This window comes from Lissotriton vulgaris, chromosome 7 (assembly GCF_964263255.1).
Source record: "Lissotriton vulgaris chromosome 7, aLisVul1.2, whole genome shotgun sequence".
NCBI lineage: Eukaryota > Metazoa > Chordata > Amphibia > Caudata > Salamandridae > Lissotriton > Lissotriton vulgaris.
In genome coordinates this window covers 338,609,929-338,634,916 of record NC_141695.1, presented here as the reverse complement: position 1 = coordinate 338,634,916, position 24,988 = coordinate 338,609,929, and the positions used below count along the sequence as shown (strand labels likewise).

Sequence of the window (24,988 nt, the reverse complement as noted above, 5' to 3'; positions counted from 1 at the left end):
TCCATGGACATTAGGTTTAAAGTCAGTGAAGCTGAGCGAGGGGGTGTCTGGTAACTTGCGCAAGTTACTTGACCTTCAGTAGCTCACAGCGATTTTCACTGATCAGAAGTAGCTCTCATTACAGAAAAGGTTGGAGAACCCTGGGGTGTTACAGTGTTTGGGTTAAGGGTTTAACAATTTGGAGTATACCCTTAACTGTTTTGTAAGCTAACCAAAAGCTTTTGGGATATGAGCGAGGGGTTCAGGCGTTAGAAACTAAGCAGCTTTGGGTGTGATATTAACACCTGAAATTATATTTTGGGTTGTGGGTTTTATTTTATGTATTTTTCATATATTTCTCTCTGTATTTATCAATATTTATTTCGTTTTGTTAAAAAAATAACATTAAACTAGTATATTTCCACACTAAGTTAACTATTAGATGTAGCCCCATAGTTGGATTGTGATGGATTTTAGTCATACAAGAAGCAAAATATTCATATGACATATGAATTTGAGTACAAACGTGCACATCTCGACCCACTGTAGACTACTTACACAGATACATCCTAAGGATTCCTCTCCCCCAAATAATCAGTTAGGCCATTATCGGTCCTCCTTTTAGAGTACATGTAATTGGGGAAGCTACTGGCTCACAGACTGCTTTCCATGCTTGGGACATTAGTCCATACAGATCAAAATGGGTTTATACTGAAAACAAAACCTTTCTGACGCTTTGCTGAGACTGCTTTGAGAGGACACTGGGCTGCGAGGCTTTGTGTTTCAAAACGCCACTTCTTGCGGAACCCGCTGCGCGGGTCCCGCTTCGCTGAATTGCCACCACAACTACCTGGACTCCTGTGTGACTGCTCCTGGGGTTTGCTGAGGGTAAGGCTGGGCTGTGAGCAGAGTGCTAGCGCCGGCCAGGGACTACCTGTCCCAGAAGCACCGGCGGCCGGATCAACTGTGTGAGAAGTTGGCCTGATATGTAGTGTTTCCAATTCTGGAACCACTGGGTATCAGTCCAAACAACCCCAAAGATGTCAGGTTGTAAGTCAACCTTGTAGACAAGCTATCCTAGTGGTAGCATGGACTAAGCAGCCTTAAAGGCTTAACTTAAGAGGTCGTGTTAAGCGAGCTGTTTTACCACATACAATCCTGTAATCAAATGAAAGGACACCACACAAGTATATATTATAAAAATATATGTATTTATTTCTAAATTACTCCCCAGTACTCTTTATGAGGAAAGGGGCACAAGCGTTAAATCAAAAGCACTGTTACACATATAAAGTTGCACAATTATGGATGAGGGCGGGTGGCCACTCAGACCATATATCAAAAAAGTGGTATAAGTAACACTGATCGAACAATGGTTAGGCCTAGGGCCTAGGGATTCGCTGGGAGCAGTCAGGACTAGCAATGATGAAGTCGGGAGTAGCCCACAGGAGACGGGTGCAGCACGGAAAGTGCGGCGCGCACCAATGCACTGTCAATGGTGCGTAAAAGTCAGTTAAAGTGAATTAAAAGATACTTCCGCTGAACCTAGGAACACAAAACTTTAGACACAGACCCTAGATGTGTGTACCAGTGTATAGACACCGGCGTTGCAAAGTTACCTCACCCACAGGCCGTGGGTGCACAGGGTCGAAGTGGCGTCGGGTTCTGTCACGCAGGTTCTTGGTGCTTGAAGCTGTTGCAGCTGCAGGCGCTGTGAAGCAGAAGTGTCCGGTGCGATCCAAGGGTGGATCGAAGTAGAAAAGTACCTGAAAGCAGAGGGGACAGAGTCTGGGTCACTCAGCAGTGACCAGGGTGGAACCAGGACGGAACCAGGCAATGTCGGGCGCAATCAGGCGGTTGTCGATAGGCTTCTCTCCGCTGTCACGTGGGCTCTGGGGCATCTGCGACGTCCAGGAGCAGGTCACGATCTGTCCCACGTAGGCTCTCGCCGTCAGCACCGTCGGCTTCAAGATTGCAGCAAACAGCACTTGGCAAAAGCAATCCACGCGGAACCGGGAGATTGCTTATCACTCGAACCAGGAGGGTCAGAGTGGGGGCTCCTTTTCACAGGAGCTGGTGCAGATCTGGAGCAACCAGAAAAGCAAGTCGTATTTCAAGTTTCGTCGGCACAGGGGCCACAAGCCAGCTGGCAAGTGACCGGGCCAACGCGTCGAGCGCACACAAGCAGAAGGGCCCCACGCAGCACTCGTCGAGTGTGGAGGGGTGAGCTTTGGTGCAAGTGGAGCTCGGGGCTGGGGCTTCTCAAACCCCGGTGCACAGCTTCGAGGATCACTCGTGGGCTGCACGGTCAGCGTCTCGTGGCCTTTTCAAGATGGCGTGCCCCACGCTTCCGGTCGCCTCCACGGGTCTCAGCTCTGCAGGGACTGTGGATCGGGCAGGTAGAAGGCAGGCAAGCTTGATCTCGTCGATCTCTGTCGCTCGAGTTCCGGCGGGAACTGCAACAAAGCAAGGGTCGAGGGCTGGATGGTGCCTGTTTGCACAGGGTGGTCACTCCTTGACCACAAGGGAGATTCTTCAGTCTTCTCACGTCGTGTAGAAAGTCGAAGGGTCCAGATTTCGTTTCTTATGTTTCTTCAGGATGATCTGAGGTCCGTTGGGACTGCTCCCCCTCTTATTCGAATCTGGGGGGTTGGACATCCTGCTAGGTCCCCTCCTATGGGTGGGACCCAGGAAGGGGGTGGTTACACCCCTCTCCTTTGATCCTGGCCGCGCTGGGACAGGGGCTGGGAGGCCCCAGAACCGGTTTGGCCGGATCCTGCAAGGGGCAGCCTTGTGCTCCCCAGGCAGTGTCTGGTTTCTTTGAAACCTCCCTACTCCAATCCACTATCTCCTGTCTGGGGTGGTTTGACACCGCCCTGTGACAGGAAACTCTTTGTCCAGGCCTCCTCTGCCGGGTTTCGGTCAGCAGCAGGAGGCCAGACCCGTGTCTGTGGCAGGGGCATCCGTTTTGTGGATCTGAGGCTCATTTTAAATCAACCGCGTTTCAGTAAAGTAACATGTCTTCTCCCTCTAGAAGGGTGGAATGCTACCCCCGTCGCCAGAACTGGCGAGGGGGTAGTATTCCAATTCGTATGACACCTTACACGACATGTTTTGATAAAGCCAAACCAAAGTTGCTATATAACCGCGAGGATTATAAGGCGCTTAAGAGTATATGGTATGGCATTATCCCGGATCAGCTTAGGGAGTTGTTCCCGACAGCTGCAGACAGGCTCAGCTCATGCCAGAGCACCATCTCACATAAAACCACGCACTCTGCCTCCAGGATTGATGAGGCCTTCCATAGGAGTGGCTTACAGGCTATATATGTGTCCAGATATAGGTTTAGATATAGGTATACTATACCTAAGCAAGGGGTGATTACACCCACTTGCCCCAGCTGAGTGATCAGCCAGTTGTGTCAATTTAGATAGCCAGCCAGGGGTGGCAAAAGATATGCTGCAGCCCCTGGTAGGCCTTGGATGCACCTATGCCCTGGGCACCTATAGTGCTCGGTACAGGGGCTGATAAGGTGACCCAAGCCAATCTAGTTATGCACCTAGGGTACATGGAATCCATTTTACAGAGAGAGCAGATAGCCTGGGGCCCTGATTAGCAGGGAACCAGGCCAACTAAGTCGAAAACCAGCTAAACACAGGGCAAAAAATCTGGGGTAACCATAGTCAGGTATCCACCTTCCTACAAACTGCACCTGGGCTGCTCTCCCCGCCTGCCCCTCCCCATCTGACTTAAAAACCTGTGCAGTTCATGCTTTGTTGGGACGCTTTGCTGAGACTGCTTTGAGAGGATGCTGGGCTGCGAGGCTTTGTGTTTCAAAACGCCACTTCTTGCGGAACCCGCTGCGCAGGTCCCGCTTTGCTGAATTGCCACCACAACTACCTGGACTCCTGTGTGACTGCTCCTGGGGTTTGCTGAGGGTAAGGCTGGGCTGTGAGCAGAGTGCTAGCGCCGGCCAGGGACTACCTGTCCCAGAAGCACCGGCGGCCGCATCAACTGCACCTGGGCTGCTCTCCCCGCCTGCCCCTCCCCATCTGACTTAAAAACCTGTGCAGTTCATGCTTTGTTGGGACGCTTTGCTGAGACTGCTTTGAGAGGACGCTGGGCTGCGAGGCTTTGTGTTTCAAAACGCTACTTCTTGCGGAACCCGCTGCGCGGGTCCCGCTTCGCTGAATTGCCACCACAACTACCTGGACTCCTGTGTGACTGCTCCTGGGGTTTGCTGAGGGTAAGGCTGGGCTGTGAGCAGAGTGCTTGCCACCACAACTACCTGGACTCCTGTGTGACTGCTCCTGGGGTTTGCTGAGGGTAAGGCTGGGCTGTGAGCAGAGTGCTAGCGCCGGCCAGGGACTACCTGTCCCAGAAGCACCGGCGGCCGGATCAACTGCACCTGGGCTGCTCTCCCCGCCTGCCCCTCCCCATCTGACTTAAAAACCTGTGCAGTTCATGCTTTGTTGGGACGCTTTGCTGAGACTGCTTTGAGAGGACGCTGGGCTGCGAGGCTTTGTGTTTCAAAACGCCACTTCTTGCGGAACCTGCTGCGCGGGTCCCGCTTCGCTGCATTGCCACCACAACTACCTGGACTCCTGTGTGACTGCTCCTGGGGTTTGCTGAGGGTAAGGCTGGGCTGTGAGCAGAGTGCTAGCGCCGGCCAGGGACTACCTGTCCCAGAAGCACCGGCGGCCGGATCAACTGCACCTGGGTGGCTCTCCCCGCCTGCCCCTCCCCTTTACCCATAAGCCCTATAAATTTCTTGGAGTAACCCCGCTGCGCGGGAGCGACCGGGAGAAGCCCGGGACAAGGGCGGGACAGTCTGCGACAGTCCGCGACTGGCAGCGTCTGGACTGGGCAAGGTACTCTGCCGAAATACCTGTTGAGTGACTTAAGTCTCAAGGCCCACTTTGGATATCTGTGATACATAGGTATAATCATTTTCTTCCATTGTTTCAGTATAGTGTACTTAAAGGAAATAATAACTACGTTGAACTATGCCACCTAAAAAACATTCACCTGTCAAAAACACTATGGAGAACTATCTCATCCAAGCAGTGGCAAAAATAAACAGCGAAAGAAGATCTTCGCTGGGTTTAGATATACCTACAGAACCCCCTTCTCGGGACTTACAGTTAGAGGTTCCCTTTGTTCAGGAAAATAGTGATAGCTTAGGGTTAACTCCTGATTCTCCCATAGACGTTGATATCCTACAGCCTAGTGGTACAGTAGTTGGTATAGAAGGTAGCAGTGACAGCGAGGGAGAGGTTGTGAATGAGCCCACGCCCCCTGATCCAGTGCCAGTGCCTGCCCCTCGTGCTACCAGGGGTGGAAAAAAGAATCTGCCTAAACGTGGGGGGCTTCGTTCCAGCAGGAATAAAGTTGCTACTCCCCCTAGAAAAATAGTTGAGGAGGAGGATGATGGGTCGAGCGACGAAGCTTGTGTGACTTTAACTAATACGCAATTTAACAAGTTGTGTGGTTTGCTGGATGCAAAAATTAGGGGCACTGTAAAGCCGTTGGTTGGCCGAATCGAAAAGCTAACTGCCGAGGTTAATAGATTGGGGGGGTTTGCTGAATAAAACTCTATTGGAAGTAGAAAAACTACCTGAGGAAGTTGTGACTAGAGTTGAGTCCCTAAAGAGTAGTTCTAACCCCGAGGGAGGCATTGATGCCAACCCCCGAATAAATCAGCCAATGGCCCAGCCGATAAATCTAGCTGGAAATGTACAAGATCTGGCAGCTCCATTACCAACACCTAATGCCACGAACTTTGGGAAAGGCTCATGCGAGCTTATTGTCGAGGCCTCTCCCCTTGTTCTTGTCTTAGCGAATGTTCCCCCACTAGTCTCTGGACAAGAAGAATCTACTTCCTCCTTATTGTGTAAATCTCTATCCTGGCTAACCAATAACATGGCGATAACTCCTTGGGGGAAACAACAACTATCAGAAGAGTTAATGACGGCCAGAAGGGTTGAGTGGATTGGAAATAGGGCTAAAAGATTTAAGGGGGATTGTGTTGTTCTTAGCTTCTCGAACCCTGAGGTACTGACAAATATTCTACCTAATTTACTACCTCCACAGAGAAGATCGACCACCATTGTCCCATTGACTTTGGATTTCTTCTACCCACGTAAAGGAAAAGGCATTAATCCCTGTACTTTAAGGACAAAGTGGAATGTGGTGCGTAACCGGGGGAGTAATGCACCTGCATTTAATGACTGGGGAATAAGTCTTGATAACAGATTCTCTGCCCTTTCCAACTTGAACGAATGTGATTGACTTCTGGCATGTTCAAAGTTTGCAGTTCAACCTATATCTAACCCATGTGCTAGCAGGGATATTGAGAACGACCGCCAAGTGGTTGATGGTATAGTAAGGAAAAGTTGTGATTTAGTCTCCGATTCACAGGGAGTGGGAAACTTTGTTATTCTGGGTAATGCTTGCCAAGATAATGTCATCATTCAAGGTGATGCTGCACCAAGTAATATTGTCACTACTTCAAACTTAACATGTGAGTCACTGCCTGAGACGGGTAGTTTATTATCCTGGAACGTGGCTGGGTTAAGCTCAAAGTTAGTGTGTGGAAACTGGCTAGGCTTTGTCAGCACATATGATGTTTGCATGTTTCAGGAGACTTGGGCTTGTGAACCTGTTTATGCCTTGGGATATATAATTTTTTATGTACCAGCTAGTAAGGGACCAAAGGGACCACCATTGGGAGGTCTTACTATTTGGGTTCGTCAGTCCCTTAAATTGACAGTAAAGAGCCTGGAGACTGGTCAAAAAGATATCCAGCTAATTAGGATTACTAGTGGTACCTTTGATGTACTAGACATTTATAACATATATGCTAGAGGCAGTAAGACAGGTAGATCTGAGGTCCTCCTTGCTCTTTATAACCTTCTTGACACATACTCTCCTGGTCATAGGATTGTAATAGCTGGTGACCTGAATCGAACTTTTGAACCCCTGGTCGCTGGTGAAGGCCCTCTTGGTAATGAGGAGGATTTACAATGGGGCATCCCTACCCTAGAGACCAATCCAGTATTACGCTGGACAGAAGATATCCTAGGTCTAAATGCTATGTGTCTGGAATTAGGACTAAGAGCATTAAACTGTAGGACTAAGTCAGATAAGACAGCCTCCGTGACATTTGATAATGGGAGACACAAAAGTCGTATCGATTATGTGATTTGTAGCTTGATTTTATGGTCGACTGTTTGTGACATGGAAGTTATGTTAAGACCTGAAAGTGACCACAATCCTTTGTGTGGTGCATAAATGGTGGCTCAATGTTGGTGATTCTAACTGCTCTGATGCTCTTGTTCCACCGCTGATTATCCCTGAAAATGATATGCGAAGGCTACGGTGGGTTAGCGTTATGACTGACCAGCAGGCTATTGGAAATATCAAAGAGGAAGCAGATAAAGCTATCTTGGCCCTGGAGTCAATTGAAGGTGTGTCCCCTGGCGTGGGTGACGTGACCAAAATCCATGATAACCTTTTTGGCAAAATTAAATGCCATTTTATGAAACCAGCAAAAAACTATGGATCCCGTGTATGCAAACCAGCTAAATGGTACAATAATGACTGTAGGTTGGCTCGAAAATCATTGGGACAGGCAGTTAGGAACAAGGGGGTAGTGGACATCCGCCTTGCTAGAAAGAACTATAAAGCCTGTATTGCGAAAGCCAAAAGAACCTGGGATGAGGCACATTGGAATAAATTGAAATGTGCTAGTGATAGGAAAAATTCCTGGATGTTTTGGAATATCGTTAAATGGGGTAGTGAAAGACCTGAGGAGCCACCCAATAATAATGTCGCATAGGATGACTGGGTGAAATTTTTTAGCTCCCAGTATGCGGCAAGTGCCCAGGTGGAAGCTGGGAATTCCCCGAGCCAGTCCTTAGCAGAGGACAATACATTTACACTTAATGAAATCTTGTCTGCCCTTAAATCTGTGCATAGTGGACGTGCACCAGGCTTAGATGGCGTCCCCGCGGACGTTTTCTTAAATGATAAAGAGAGATGGTGCAAATACATTCATCTGCTTATTAACCACATCGCTATGGGTGCTGACATTCCGGCATCATGGCGGGGGGCTGTGATTATTCCTGTGCACAAAAAGGGAGATCGTGCTCAGCCAAGTAATTATCGCCCAATAAGCTTGGTCGACACTATTCAAAAAATAATCGGCCGAGTGATTGTTAATAGATTGCTTGAATGGGCAGATGATAATAACATCCTATCACCTTTCCAGGCTGGCTTCCGAAGGGCAACCAGCACAGTGGATCAAGTTTTTCGCTTTCAATTGATCCAGTGGAGGACCGTGGTATTAGGAGGAGGCAGTCTATGCGGCTTTTGTCGATTTACGGGCTGCCTTCGACCTGGTGCCGCGGGCAAAACTATGGCAGGTTCTGGAGGTTCTGGGGGTTCCTGAGGTTCTTCTGACTATGATCATGAGACTTCATGAGTTAACCTATGCAAAAATCCAGTGGGGGGGTTATGGAAAGGACACTGCTGAATTTCCCGTTGAGCGCGGGGTTCGGCAGGGGTGTTCAATGGCCCCAACCCTGTTCACCCTATTTATCAATGGTATTGTCCCACGTATGTTATCTCAGTCAGTGGATGCTCCCTCTCTTGCAGGTGTAAAAGTTCCTATTTTAATGTTTGCGGACGACACGTTAATTTTATCCAAAACCCCAAGTGGTTTACAACATGCATTGGCCATCTTTGATACCTTCTGTGTGGATCACGGCTTGGAGGTGAATGTGTCTAAAACGAAGCTCATGATATTTAATCCACATCGTAGTTTTAAGTCCAAAATCGTCATGAGTGGTCGTCCTCTTGATGTGGTAAATTCATTCACCTATCTGGGGATCCACATAGCGGATAACAATAGGTGGTGTCATCATATTGATATAGCAACTCTACGCCATAAACAATTAGCTGGTGTTATCAATCTGGAACATAAGAAGTCGTTGACTAAACCAGTTAAACCAGCTTTGATGATTTATGAAGCCAAGGCAATCGGGTCTGCGCTCTATGGGGCAGAGATGTGGGGTTATGAAAATTTGAGTGCGCTCCAAATATCTGAGAATACATTTTTGAGGTTAATTACTGGTACCCCGAATAGCACTCCATTACTGCCCTTGAGATACGATCTTGGCAGGAAGCAAATTGTGGACTTAGCCAGACTACGGCCAATCTTATACTGGCGTAGGCTCTGGACTACCCCTGAGCTCGCCCACTATGCGGAAGGATTTACTGACGTTATCCAAGCAGACTGTTTCCATAAGATTACTTGGTTTAAAAAGCTAAAACTGATGTTGTTTGAGCTCGGGTTAAGTGAGTTGTGGTTTGACCCATCAGGAGCCTTATTTCCGTCTAAGTCAATCTTAAAGAACATGTATTGGGAATATGTTGCTAACGTCAGTTTGAGTAATTCTAATAATGGGTCCATGGCTGTTAGTTTTCTGGAGGTCAAATTGTTTCCTGTATTTGAAATGTACTGGGATTTCATATCTAAACCCTTAGACAGGAAACTTTTGTTCCAAATGAGAGCTGGTTCACTCCCGTTAAGATCACTAACAGCAAAATGGGGCTCTGGAGGGTCCACTATCTGCCCTGCTTGTGGCTCAGGTAGTGAATCTCTCGGTCACTTTTTGTTTTCTTGCAAAGTGTATAGCGTTCCTAGACGAGTCTGGTTGGCACCTATGTGCAGAAACCTTGGTACCACATGTAGTAGAGTTGCGTTGCGTATTTTATGTGCAACTTCCCTTACATGGATCATAATTGCCACTGCAAAATACCTTGGGTGGGCTTGGATCATCAGGCAGAGACTGCTAGTAATCTAACTATTCTCTGCCGATGACAAGCAGAGATTGCTAGTGAATTGACTATTCCCTGCTTATGTATTGACAGTGTCTCCATGAAATGTATATTAAGGTTTTTAACTTTGGTCATTTAAAATCAAGATTTTAATAATGAACTTTTACACCTTCTTAATTGTTTATTAACATTGTGGCATGTTTTATATAACGGTTTTATGGATTTGTAAGTGCTTTGTATTTTCTGAGTATTTGTACATTTAATTGCTTCTTAATGTGTTTATATGTCTTGCTTTTATGAGTAATTACTCGAATAAAGCACTTTTGAATTGAAAACCTTTCTGATCATCCCCGTCTTCTGGGACTGATGGGGGGCCACCATTGGAAGTGATGAGAGGTGCCCGATGTTATCATTAAATCTAGAGATGGTGTTTGAAACCCTCAGCTTCCTATCTCTTGGTAGTCCGTAGTCCTCCAGGGAATGGGTATAGTTCCACTATTCCTACAATGGATTGAAACGTTATGTAGTTGCCCTTTGGAAAGGGTGAAAACTGTTCAAACCTGATTAGACCACTTAACATACACGGAGGTCCTAAACTCCCCCCACCTTATATTTACTCTTGTCATGGAGTAACCACTGGCATACATCCTGCGTCAGAGGGCCCTGGAATGGGGCGTATCATCATTTGGTAGGTGGCTTGTGATATCCTGGATACGGATGATGCCCTGATGTATCTGCATTATGCCCGCAACACTCTCCAGACTTTAATGGACATACTGGAGGTATTCGTGGCAATGTCGGGGCTCAAAATTAACTGGGCTAATTTAAGTTCCTTGCTCCCACTAAGCAAGGAACCCACCAATTGAATGGGCGCTGTAATGCCCACTAGAGTAGAATAGTGATTCAGTATACTGGGATACTTTGGGGTAAACATTTACCACACAGTGAAAGATAGCCTAGATGGCAATTTAGGTAAGGTGCTAGCATTGTTATGTGGATTCCTCCCATTCTGAATTTCTCTCCCATTGTCCTCATTGGGCCTGGTGGTGATTTTCAAAATACTGATATTGCCATGCTACTGTACATTTTTGCTGCACGACCGGTGCTACTTTCTAGCTCTTTATTTAAAGAGTAACCAAACTTTTTATCAGCACTGATATGGCTGACGCAGGGTTGCACTAAAAAAGGTGGGGCTGCAAGACCCTGATTACAAACTGTATTCTGATGCACCTCAACTGCAGTGGCCAATGCGCTGGTTAGAGGATGGTAGCATGGAGAGATAGGACGTAAAGTGAGTCCTAAATGGATGGCACATCCTTACTTGGTTACTGCACCCCCATAAAACGATACCTGCCAAAACCAACCTGACATCTGTGGCGACAAAATCCTGGCACAAATAAATGCACTCCTGGAGTCCCGTCCAGGATCTCCGCACCACCCCCCAACCCCGCTTAGGGGCTTCTACTATGGGCAGAACCTGAATTAAAAGTTGTTCAACTGAGACAGGAGGTGGGCGACTGTGGCTTGAGATTTATACAGCCGGGGTGATCCACATGCACCTTCCAGGACATATGCGTCACACATGAACTATAGATTGATCAGTTCATAACATACAATGCGGAACAAGACAATGGGGTCCAGATCAAAATCTGTCACATCGCCACTACTGCATACTCCACGTCAAACAACACATATCTAACGCCACGATTAGAGACCAGTCATCAACAGACCGGGGAAATAGCATTTTCAGTAAACAATAGAAGAACAAAACAAATAAAAAGGGTCTCCAGGTACCCTAGATTTCAATACAGTCAGTTTAAGTACCTAAACCAGACCTATCTAAAGCGGAAGTGTATAAAATAATGCTCTGAATGTGGTCATCCCGAGGTGGGTTTCTACCACATAGTGTGGGAATGCCCGGTTATTTATTGAACCTGGAGGGTGATCGTTGAGAATGTTTCTGAACTAGTGACCCATACAATATCCCTGGCATGAGAATTATATATGTTTGATCCTAATGGCAAGGCCCAAAAGTGATGTATATTCGTGCAGGTTTGTGGATTTAGCTTTTGTACTTTTCAAATGTTCCCTAGCAATGGCAATGAAAGCCAGCACATCCCCGGGTACCGGATGCTGGCTACATGATCTGTAAAAATGGGCTAGACCAAAACAGATGTCATCATGCTGGTCCAACTGAGGGGTTGGAAGGGTATGGTCGAGGTAATTTGGAACATATGTCACGAAGCGCAAAGTTAAAATTGACCACAGACCACTTTGACTAGTAGACCCAGAGGCCCACACAGAGTGGAGCAAGGAATGCCCTCATGGTAAGGTGCACACACTGAGGTGTTGGGCTCCAAAGTGATGCCACCACTTATTACGTCAGCCATGGACGATGTTCAGCTGATTCACCATGTGCCACGGCTGCTGCTTCTCGCCTTTGAGAACACCATCTAATGTGAAATTATTTCACCCACACTTGAGGGGCTGCCACACTCCTGGAGACTGTGGTTGCTCGGAACATATTATGGTAAGCACCTGCGTTATGTTTTCCTGTTTATGCCCTAGGGCCATATCTGGCTACCCAGAATTGATATGAAGTCTAAAACAAAGTGCACATGTATGCTACAATAGGTTGCAACCTTAAATGCCAGAAATAGGTCATGAGTGTCCATTCACAACCATGCCTCTGTTGTTTTTGAGTGGGTACGCAGCTTTACAGTTAGTACTTTTCTAAAAAGCTTTTCTAAAAAGCAATGAATATTATGTGATATATATATATATATATATATATATATATATATATATATATATATATATATATATATATATATATATATATATATATATATATATATATATATATATATATATATATATATAATATAGTATTTTGTTTTTTTTGTAAACATGCATTACATTGGGTGTAGATAATAGGGGCTCACTTCCGGGGAAAATATTTAAGGTTAGTCTACATCTGTTGTGGGGTATAAAGCTAATTCTAATTCCCTCCATCGGTGTTCCATATACAAAGGGTATGTGGAGATTTTCAAAGGTAGAAAATTGTACGAGTTATTTAAAAGATTGCAAAAAACATGGTTCACAGTTTACCTCATGTCCTTAGTTCGAAGATGCCTTGGTATATAGACACCCTGTAATGTCTCTGCAGTAAGTGGTCGCCGGACAGTGCTACGTCGCTTCCTAAAGCCAGACTTGTACTATGAAATGCCTAAAATAATCATAATTAAAATGCGTGAATGTGTCTGGTATCTCTCATTCCACATTGATGTGTGTGTATTCACTAAGTATGCATGAACTGAAACAATCTTTTGTCACGAAACGTATCTTTTTGGCAAAGCATTTTTTAACATGTCAGAAAAGAGATATCAACTATTCAACAATAGGCATATTAGAGTTTATGGAAATTGAACACAAGCTATATATTTTCCTACTGTATTTGTTTCATGATTTGTCCTCAAAGAAGATCTGCACCTTCAAACCTAGGTTTCTTTTTGAGCCTGCTTCCCTGTGCTGCTTATTTCCTCTCTCTTCTTGTAATCATCAAGAGAAGCCAAACACTAGTGAAAACCATAGAGGTCAGTGAATTATGAGACGCAGCGGAAATAGAGATGTAAACTTTCCCACTGTCTGGGTTACTATGAAACGTTTGTTAGATAATTTAGTGAATGTTTGGAAAAAAAACACTTTTGGTTAATGCTGTAGATAACAAAGAAACGGATAGATCATATGTTGCACCATTACATGGATTCCTTCATCTGGGCGGTCACCATTAATGTGTGTGCCTTGCAATCATCCTACACATTCTCCCTCCCTCACTCCAGAGTTCTGATTATAGAGTTCACATTAGGATAGTTCATAGAAATCACACCATGTGTCCTTTATTTTGGCCTTCCATGGCTTCCCTCTAGTTTTGTACATCTCTCTCAGCTGCCATAATTCTCCAGTCCATATTCTGGCACCATTCTCTGAAATTGGATTCCATGAACTTCCTCCACCCCTTGGCTAAATCTCTTCTGGCGACTGCTAATTCTGTATTGCTAAGCATCATTCCATACATAGACACAGCACGCTGACAGTCCCATCCCACCTACCCAAAAAAAATGCCTAACCCCTGCCATCTGACCATTCCTCCCCCTTAGCCCAAGTAGAATTATTTTTGGTCCTTGTCTACATTGGATTTTTTAACACCTGACCGTCTGCTTCCAACCTTACATCAGAAGTCCTTAACGATTTGGCAGTACTGCCACATATGTTTCTCTGTCACTGTAGCACGCCCTTAAGTCATAGGTTGGACCAAGTAAGGCTGAAGCCCTTGAGCTGTGCGTGTAGTATACCAGATGAAATATCTAAGCTGTAACCTTCCCAGACCAGCTTTAATAGCGACTGTTCGGGGTATCATGGCCGCCTCCTCCCATTCTATCATCTAAGTAGCCTAGATCTCTTGCTTAATTTGCTCTTACTGCTCCTGGGCAGTCAAGTGTGTTATTGATAAGTAATTCATACATCTGTGATATCGCCATGTAATCCATGATTACCCTGTTCTCTAGAGGCATGCATCCCTGTACATCCACCAGTTGATCTTTGTATATATTCAGTGCATGTCTGAGCTGTGCATATTTGACCTTTTTTTTAACATATTCCTCCTCTAAAGCTTCATGTGCGTTCATGCGTGAGTCTTCCCATACATCTTTTGTCTTTGATACATCAATAATTTCCCTCTTCTGGAATTCGGGCAGTGACCGTCACCTCAATTTTTTCAACTGTCCCAAAGGGGGCTCTCTCCCTTTATCTTTCGTCCCAGTTTGCAAAGTATGTAGGTTCTTTTTTTAGGGAAGAGGGATGCCTGTCATTGAGCACTGCTAGCTGAAAGGCCCCAAAGTACCTATGGGAATCTAACAGTGCGATCCCACGGTCCTATACCCCACAATACATAATGTGTGGGATCTGAGTGAGTATCCCATAGCAGTGATCTTATGATATATACATACATATTGGGATATTTACTGGGGCGTCATTTTGTATAAGACCAGTCTGCCTAACTAGGATATGTGAAGGTTGCACCAGTCTTTAATACCTGATCTAAATCTGTCTAACGCCAAAAATCGAACTATATGGAATAAAAGGCAACCAGTGATTCTGCCATAGTTCGCATGTGCAGATAAGAGACAGGGTTGATGTTTGTGTTTTTGTACTGAAAAGTTTTAGTTAATGAAAAATAGAATACGTCTTCACACTTCTCTTTGTATATACAATGTGCAGACCTATTGCACTGTTGCTCTGATACCCTTTGTTGCAGTAATAGCACTGGTAGCTCTGGTTTCATTATGAGACAAAGGAGGATAATGTTTTCAAAAGACAATGTTGCATAGTTATTAAAAACGAAAGCTGTTGGCCAGCCTGGAATCCTAGCTCCTTAGCACTGAAAAGATGTAAAACGTTAAAGCGAAGAGAGACTAGAAGAAAGGGAGAAGATGTGAAGCAAAAGTCAAATATTGAAAACTATCAACATTCCTGCAAATAAATCAATACCTTCCAAGTCCTTTGTTTAGAATTCAAGCACTAACCTTTTGCTTACTGTGCAGGGTGCTAAGGTGGGAAAACTGACGCTGAAAACGACGGAGATGGAGACAATCTATGATCTGGGCACCAAGATGATCGAGTCGCTGACAAAGGAGAAAGTCCAGTCTGGGTAAGAGCAGAGCACCACCACTCTGAAGTCTTAAGGATACTACATCTCAACACTGGATATAGGAAAATAGTTTTTAAGCTAAAGGAACATAGTGGTTCTTTGAAGACATTTTTGTCCAGTTATGTGTAGCGCTGCTCGTTTCTTGACTCATTCTTCTCTTCTTTTGCAGAGATGTCATTACAATCGATAAAGCCACAGGAAAAATTACGAAGCTGGGTCGTTCTTTCACTCGGGCACGGGATTATGATGCAATGGGATCTCAGGTACCAATGTCATACTGTGAACGTTTCAACTCTTCTAAAATGCATGAGCCCATTATCCAAGATTTAACATGGGCCATGCACAAGTTCATGTGATGTAGGCTGGTAATAAGAGTAGGATGCTTTAGGGAACGGATGGCTGCTGTCGCAGCAATCCATTTAAAAAAAGTATACTTTTTTTGTCTTTCTTTATACGTTGGATCCTAGCAGTTAAAAAAAAAAACAGATTGAGATTGACAGAGATAACAGTGTAAAAGGCCTGTTGAGACCTAACGCTTTGACTTGTGGGTAGTTTATTGCCCGGTACTATTTAGTCACTATGGGGCAGATCTTTCAAGGTTCCATTTTGCGATTTCTAAATAGCGATTTTTAAGGAATCGCTTTTTAGAAATCGCAAAATGGGATGTATGTAAAAAATCGCAATTTTAAAGCGATTTCTTAATCTTCCTTATTTGTGAAATCGCAATTTGCGAATTCGCAATTAAGGAATAATTTCCCATACATTCCTATGGGCCAGGAGGCCCATAGGAATGATTGTGAAATTAATCTCAATTTGCGATTCGCAATTTGCTAATCGCAAATTGAGAATAATTTCAAGGGTGCAGGGGTGTCTCAAGGACACCCTGCTGCACCCCTGAAATGTACATGTGTGCGCATCAATCAATCAATCAGTGACACTTATAGAGCGCGCTACATACCCGTAGGGTCTCAAGGCGCTGGGGGGGGGGGGGGTGCCGCTACTGCTCGAACAGCCAGGTCTTCAGCTTCTTCCTGAAGGAGAGGTGGTCTTGGGTCAGGTGCAGGTCGGTCGGGAGGGAGTTCCAGGTCTTGGCGGCCAGGTAGGAGAAGGACCTTCCTCCTGTAGTCGCTCTTCGGATGCGGGGGACGGCGGCGAGGGCGTGGTTTGCTGAACGGAGGTGGCGTTTGGGAGCGTAGAAGTTGATCCGGCTGTTGAGGTAGCTCGGGCCTTGGTCGTGTAGGGCTTTGTGTGCGTGGGTGAGGAGGCGGAAGGTGATTCTTTTGTTGACGGGGAGCCAGTGAAGGTCTCTCAGATGTCCGGTGATGTGGCTGGTTCGTGGGATGTCGAGGATGAGTCTGGCTGAGGCGTTCTGGATCCGCTAGAGTCTCTTCTGGAGCTTGGCGGTGGTACCGGCGTAGAGGGCGTTGCCGTAGTCCAGTCGGCTGGTGACGAGGGCCTGGGTGACGGTCTTCCTGGTCTCGGTGGGGATCCACCGGAAGATCTTCCGTAGCATGCGTAGGATGTTGAAGCACGCCGAGGAGATGTTGTTGACTTGCCTGGTCATGGAGAGGGAGGAGTCCAGGATGAAGCCCAGGTTGCGTGCATGGTCTGTCGGTTTGGGTGCGGTGCCCAGGGCGGGAGGCCACCAGGAGTCGTCCCAGGCGGAGGGGGAAGAGCCCAGGATGAGGACCTCCGTCTTGTCAGAGTTCAGTTTCAGGCGGCTGGTCGTCATCCACTCGGCTACCTCTTTCATCCCTTCGTGCAGGTTGGCTCTGGCGGATGCGGGGTCGTTGGTCAGGGAGAGGATCAGCTGGGTGTCGTCGGCGTAGGAGATTATGCTGAGGTTGTGTTTGCGTACGATGGCCGCGAGGGGGCTCATGTAGACGCACATGTGTGTGCGTCACATGCCACATTAAAAAATGCCAAATTGTGCATTTGTAAAAGAATTCACAAATTAACATCAACTACAAGTTGGTGTTAATATGCGATTTCTTAACCAAAATTTGCAATTGAAAAATGCTACATACATAGCATTTAAGGAATCAAAAAATTGCGATTCCTTAAATGCTATGGCAAAATAAGGAATCGCAAATTTTTGCGATTCCTTAATTTGCGAATTTTTGATGCATGCCAAAACATGCAAATAGACCGTTTGCGATTCGCAAAGCCTGAAATTCTGCGAATTTCGGCCTTTGCGATTCGCAAACGGCTTGATACATCTAGGCCTATTTTCTCTGCAGATCTATGTGGATTTTTGCAAATCATAACCATGTGAATTAATTAAAGAAACTGTTGATTAACGTAATATTCTTATTGCGAGTGATCTAATTTTTTGCAGATCCAGCTGATGCTTGCCCAGATTTTTAGAGTTTGATATTGCTTCTTTGTGCTGTTTGGTCTTTCCTAACACGAGGCATGAGCAGCAAATTTGGAATTGTCTGACGACAGAAAAAGAAAAAAAAATCCTTTTCCAATGTTTTAGAGAATTTTCTGTTTTCCTGAAAGTAACTTGATAGTGAGGAGTCTCTCAGGGCAGAGATGACGGAAAATAATGCAGCTTTAATAGTGATCACTGTTTCTTTCACCAGAGGCTCTTGAATACCTATTTTTCTTCCTAGATAAGTCAGTGGTAACAATTATGTTATCTGTCTTTTGAGATTTTTTCCTCATCACTATATACAGTATCCACGTAACACGTTTTATAGAGATTAATAAAAAAGGGGGGAAAGCAGTGTCTGCACTATCTTCACCTCTAACTCCTTTTTTTAGGTCGAGCGTAGCGAAGTACCTATTGCCGGCATGTTCGGAGGAATCTGAGACAGCGTTCGGGCACACGCCTCTGCTGTCTCAGATTCCTCCTCGAGGGCGCGCACGGCGCGTTGCCCATCTCCTGCCTCGGAAGCTCCATCCCGCAAGTAAGCCTCTCGCCTCTCTCTATCACGCGCGCGCACACAGCCACACTCACGCACACACACATACACACACACACACAAACATGCAGGCACACACGCAGGCAAAGACACACACACACACGCAGGCACACAGGCATACACACACTCGCACACAGACACACATACCGCCGCCCCCCACCCTGCCCCACTTACCGCGTCAGTGGGCTCATCCGCCACTCCTGACTTCTGCTGTGCGTCACGACTGCTCCTGGGCCATCCACTCCATGGGGGCGGGCTTCGCGGCAGACGGAAGTCCCGCCCCACGACAGGCGTGACGCTTCCGAACTTCCGGGATGCGCACACTCACGGCTTGTTTACGACTTGTGCCCTGCTCTGTGCCTTCACAGCAGTCCCCAGTTCTCGGATTTATTCAGGTGCCCGCAGTCTCAAGTAGATCACAGGCCGGACGTGCCCTGTGATGTTTGTTTCCTCTCCCAGTCCTCAGATCGCCCCTCTCCTGACAGCCGAGTCCTGCCTCGGCTGACACTACGGTCACGAGAACAGCTGGGCTGAGCGTCGGGTCTGCTCGTGCGTTCGCACCTGCCTCCTGACATGTGGTCGACTCTGGCTTTGGACCGCAAGCTTCCCATTGCAAGCATGGATCGGGCTCCGTGTTACCGTTCTCCGGTACCGCTGGCTGCCGCCCTGCTCCTGCTGGACAGTTCCTAGACCTAGAGAATGGCGGTGTGCGACGCCACAGGTGAGACCAGTAGAGCTCCTGCCCGGTCTGTGGCAAGCTGCCTCTCCCTTCCTGGTCAGTACCCAGATCCATTGCTGGAGTGCTGTAGCTCTTAGTTTTCCTCAAGCTTCGTGGGGTTTGAACCCAAGGATTAACTTTTATAGAGGCTCACAGGGTTGAGTTTTGGGGCTGAGTTTTAAATGTATATGGTGCCTTGTAGTTGTTGATTTATGCCACATCGAAGCAGAAGCCTTTCATTTATTTATGTCCGGTGTTTTCGCACCTTTAGGCGAAACAGACTTTCACTTTCTCTTTCTGAAAGGCGAGGTTCATCGTTCTCCCTGGGTCTTCCCAGTGTTATTTACTCGTATTCTTCGGGAGGGGGCTATATAGTCATCCTGCATCTGTTAGCCTTTTAGCTACCCCTCTCTGCTTGCCATTGATTAACAATGTATTGCTTGTTTAAAATAGCTATGCTGCACAGCAGCCGCAATGCTGTCCAATATGGATAAAAAAGATTTCCTAAGCTAATAGGTTTTATAGACCAGGCCTATTGGCTTTTGCCGTACCTCCTTAAGCAACGTAATAATGGCCATTGCAGTTATATTAGTGGCATTCCTTAGCATAACACTGGACTTCTCATTATAATGGTTTCCATGGCATAATGTGAACTTAAGTGGTATCCACACACCATTAAGGGTGTTGGGGCGGAGCTCTGTGAAAAAGCAGCTATAAACAGGTTTGCTGCAATATTCTTGTATATACATATAAGTTGTTGTTCTAACCAATCAATAAATGTTTTATTGACTGAAAAACATAATGCCGCTCAGACTGTTAAAAATAAATGGAAATATTTGCTTTATTGAATCATAATCTAACGTTGAATCACAATATTGAAATGATTTATAAATAAAAGTGCATAGTGCCCTTGTGTGAGACTAATATAAGGCAGATGAAAATGTTGGTAAAAATCTTTTCTTTTTGCATTCAGAAGCCTAATCTAGACAATGCGTTTCTAAGGTCCAATTGTGTTTCAACCCTGAATTAATGATTGAATCATCTTCAAGATAGGATTTGAGGGAACCATAAGCAAGTATTTTGTTTGAAGGATTCTTGTGACATGCAAGGCAAAAATGTTCACTGGTTCGTAAGGTAGAATAATTTACATTCGACTATTCTTCATGGAGATAAAATAGTAATGCATATAGTATGCTCAATGTTGATGGTACGGCGAATAGGACCACAGTTATTTTCTGCACCAGTAGCTAAATATGATTTTGTATTTGGCGCTGCACTGAGATTGTCCAAGTCTGCGCAGGATGCCGCAGCTATGGCTATTGCACCGAGCGTCTGGAGATGGGCAGCTCTTTCTGATGCATACTGGAGGAGGCCGTGCTGTACAGCTCCAGATCCTAAGCATGACTGCGAAATCAAATTACTTTCTACACTTGTATGATGGTCTGAGCATTCCATAACACACACACAGTTCCAGCCTTTTGATGGGAGGGAATTCTAGGGTATTATTTTAAAGTTGGACCTATTACCCTCAGTTGTCTCACTGTTGCTCCACACCCTACATGAAAAATAAAATAACTGTCTTCATTGCTGAGTCGTACCAGAGTTTGGGGGTGTACATGTACCTGTGCCATGTGTGTGTTTCTGTGCTGTATGTATATGAGCTTTGGTGTATTTGAAAGACAGAAACCGAATGTTAGTATACCCGACTTGACCATATCACTCAGTGGTGGTTATTCATGGTATTTAGTGGGCATGCTAGACAGTCCATATCTATAGCGTGATGGAGCCCACCCCTGTCTTAATAATGGACATTCGGGGCTTGCGGTCCTTGGAAATATTGTGCCTTCTCCTGGCATAGGGCATTTTCCGTATAATGTGGCTGTCCTTGGAATGCTGGGGAGCCTTATCCGCGTCATTTTCACACTTTGCATAATGTAACCATGCCTGACATCTTGTGGTCATCATTGGGCTTAGTGAGTACATCTCAATCATAATGCTGGTCCTCAAATTATGATGCCCCCTTTGGAAAGATGGTGCCCTTGACATTATGCTTGCTATCTTTTTCATTCTGCAGGCTTCATTGGCAATATAGAGCATCTCACTGGCTAATCCTAACCCAGGCATAATAGTGGTCATTTTTGGAATCCTAGGTTATGATGGTGGTCAGCCCTGGCTTAATACTGACCATCCTTGACAAATTGTGGGCATCCTGAACATTGTGAAGCCCATGTGTGGCATTGTGGAGCTAATCTTTGGCATATTGTGTATATTTATAGTACAGTTATAAACATCCTTGGCATAATGACGAAAATACTTGGTATATGATGGGCATGTATACGATGTGATCTAAAAAGCATGGGGATTTTAATCACATTCTACCTATTGTGGGATTGTTGCATGTGAGAACTTAATAAAACGTGCATGCTCGAGGAACAAATGTGTATTTACTAAAAATGAAAAGCTGGTGATTTATAATGAAATTATATATCTTTGCTATAAAAAAGCCTATAATCTGCTGCTCATATGCAGCCATATGCATCCATCCAATGCCCTCTTTACCAGCTCCTTATACCACTGTGCTCTTTCCTCTACAGCCCTTCTTCCTTTACCTCGGGCTGGTCGAGTAAGGTCCTATCGTCCAACTCAACGCAGTTTATCGCTCATGGACCTGGGAAACTTGGCAGCTATGGGGAGAAAGGGTGTTTTTGAAAACCAATATTGTTCCCATTGATTAATATTGACGCAAAGGCAAATTTAAGGGGGCAGCTAATATAAGGCACTTTCTGGACCCCAAAATAGCGAGTCTCGCCAGAATCGTGTCTTTTGGCATGTGTGCATGGTCTAGCCTTGCGACCACTAAGATAGGAAGGGATTTAACATTATGAATTCTCTGAGAGATGCTTAAAGCTTTTACATTGTGAACTCTGGCAAATGCAATAGTAAGGGGTTTTACAATTTGAACTTTAAATTGCCCACTGACTGGTATCAAAACATCTAAGTCACGTAAATACAAAACATGTTGCAATACAAATGCTATAGGTGTCACATTTGCGAAAGTTATAACTATTGGCATTGTAAATGACAAAGTTATTAATTTAGCTATTTTCAAAAACAACGCATAAATAAAAAAATTGTCATTTACAAGACCAATAGCTCGAACTTTCCTAATGCGAGACCTATTGCATTGCAAATGCTTGTTTTATTCTGTTTACGGTCACCTATAAATCCTAAGAATTATGTAACTGAAAGGGTGTCTGTTAATAATGTATGTATTTTATCCAGATACTTTTAAACAAGTTCAAATTTCCCTCTTTTCAGATGTGAGGTAGTCCATCGCAGCAAGCTTTGGAACGTTTCCAATTGAGCCATCTGTCTTAATTGTGAAGATTCCATTTTCCCAGTTATCACCTTTCTCCCACTAGACACCTAGCTAGTTGCTAATTTCATTCTTTTCTTTCAAAATTGGCAGCATGTTTGGCTCGCTGCACAAGTTTCCCTGTCCTAATGGAACTTTTGTGTTAATGATTCATTTAAAAAAAAAAAAATTTGATTGGAGGGCTCAACCTCCCCCATGTCTATTTACAGTTTGAGGCCTTAAGAACTTTAGGAGTCCCAAAATGCTTTCCACTACATATAAGGGATGTTTGTACGCAGCCTCATGGTGATGCCCAATTTTCCTCAAGAACCTGAAGCCTTGGTATAGAGGTAGCTATGTGGAGTGTAAATCATTTGCAGTAGAAGCACAGACTTGATTTCCGACATTTAATTTATTTTATTTTACTTTTACCTCGTCACCCTGTATCTTTGCAGTGACACAACAGTCGAGATGGTTGTTATTAACATTGTTGCTGCTCGTACTTGTGTAAGCTAGGGTTGATCATTTTCTTCTTTTTCACTTTATTAAACCAAACATCATGATCTTTTCAAAACCAGTGCTTCTTGCTAAAGATGATTGTTTTAATATGTTGTATCCATTACTACTGACAATTGGTATAATATTAATGCAATCTTGAACTGGACTTTAAAAAATATATTGGCAATAAAGCTTCTTCGAAACTTTGGACCCATTTCTTTTTATTTACTCACCAGTCCAAATGTGTTCACACAGTTATTCCAAATCAGAGATTATCTTTCTGATCATGTGACCTATTTTCGTAGTAGTCTGATTTTTTTGTTCTAATTTCAATTAATAAATGAAGGGAGATTATCATATTTTCTTATTGCAAGTGCTCCACCTCACGGAGTGTTTTTCTGACATTGAAACACTGCACCCACCTTGTCCTCTCTCCTTTCAGACAAAGTTTGTCCAGTGCCCGGATGGAGAACTGCAGAAACGCAAGGAGGTGGTGCACACAGTATCACTTCACGAGATCGATGTCATCAACAGCCGAACACAGGGCTTCCTGGCTCTCTTTTCTGGTACAAACAAGATCACCATCCCTGGAGCTTGCATCTATTACTAGTAACCTGTGGCAATGATGGGACACTGCTAAGAGAGACTTTGCAGCTAGGGCTCTGGTGGGAGTAATCTTCCAGAAGTGCTCCCATGGCATTTTCCCAGCTCAGCTAGGAAAAAGCTCGCTGCCAGCATTCTGGAGCACTGACCAAGCTTTGTTCAGAGAAAACATTCACTTAAGGCACTGTTTGAAGGAAACGCTCTAATGTGTTGACGGGGTGCTGCTGGGGGGAAATGTTGATTGGGTGCTACTGGTACTAGTACTGGGTCCTATAGTATTGACTGGTCATTTTTTAGGGCGAGGTTCCACATCCTGATTTATATAGTATTGGAAAAGTGCTTATGAGTGCAAGCTCTCAAATGGGACCATTTAGCATTCACTTGCCACTGGTGGGAGGAAGTAGCTTTAACCCAGTACTACTGCAAGGAAGGCCCTGATATAAGCATCTATAAGGCTGTATGTAAGGTGTGTATTTAAACACAGACTGAACCACATTGATGTGTTCAAGAAGTTCTTTGTAACAATACAACTTAGGGTGTAAAAAATGGGACTGAGGAATGGAGGGTGAACATTTTAAGTCGTGGCATTTGGTACTTCTAGAATTTAACAACGGTTGAAAAGAAATATGTTAGTGTTTCTTAAAAGTGGTTGGGGCTTTGCAGATATGAAGGAAGGATAACTTGGATGGGAGGTTGCTTCATTTTTTCGTGGTTGTCCAGTGCATGCCTTTTTCTAGATCTTTGTCATATTTTATATCTTTGTTTGGTTGCCTGTTTCTTAACCTTGCTCTCTTTGGTTTGTTTTGTCTGCTCTGCAGGGGACACTGGTGAGATTAAGTCTGAAGTACGTGAGCAGATCAATGCTAAGGTAGCTGAATGGAGAGAAGAAGGAAAAGCAGAGATTATCCCAGGTGTAGGTATTCTGCTCCATCTGGTTTGTCGGCTCTGTTTTGCTTGTCTAGTCCCGTGTTTCCACGGTGTTTACATTTTGTTGCCATTTTTTTGTTTTTTTACCAAAATTGTGATCACTTATGAGTTCATACTGTCTATCTAACCATTTTATATTTCTGTTTTTTTATAACATGAACATTTTGGGTGTCACACGTTTTTTATGGACTTTTTATTGGCAGAAATGTGAAACTGCCTGTAGCTTGTCTAAACATTTTTTTAAAAATAGTCATTTATTTGAAGTCCGTCTAACTCCATTACCTCCTGGACCATCAACCCCACAGTCCTCCCCATTCCCCAGTCACACTGTTCCCCGACTATATTTCAGTTATGTCAAACAAAAGTGATTAATTAATGACTGATTCTCAGGCATTCAAAACGTTGGTGGTTACTAGTGGTGTGTG

General features: G+C 44.8%; 1 protein-coding gene across 2 annotated transcripts in view; it reads left to right on the top strand.

Moving 5' to 3' along the window:
- The window catches only part of RUVBL2 (RuvB like AAA ATPase 2), a 169,498-nt gene that overhangs the window by 60,175 nt on the left and 84,335 nt on the right, over positions 1-24,988 (top strand). For both annotated transcript variants that reach the window (XM_086930199.1, XM_086930198.1), the window contains exons 7-10: positions 15,426-15,532; positions 15,702-15,795; positions 23,476-23,599; positions 24,455-24,549. In XM_086930199.1, coding sequence (XP_086786325.1) covers positions 15,426-15,532; positions 15,702-15,795; positions 23,476-23,599; positions 24,455-24,549 — 420 coding nt within the window. The remainder of the gene's footprint in view (positions 1-15,425; positions 15,533-15,701; positions 15,796-23,475; positions 23,600-24,454; positions 24,550-24,988) is intronic.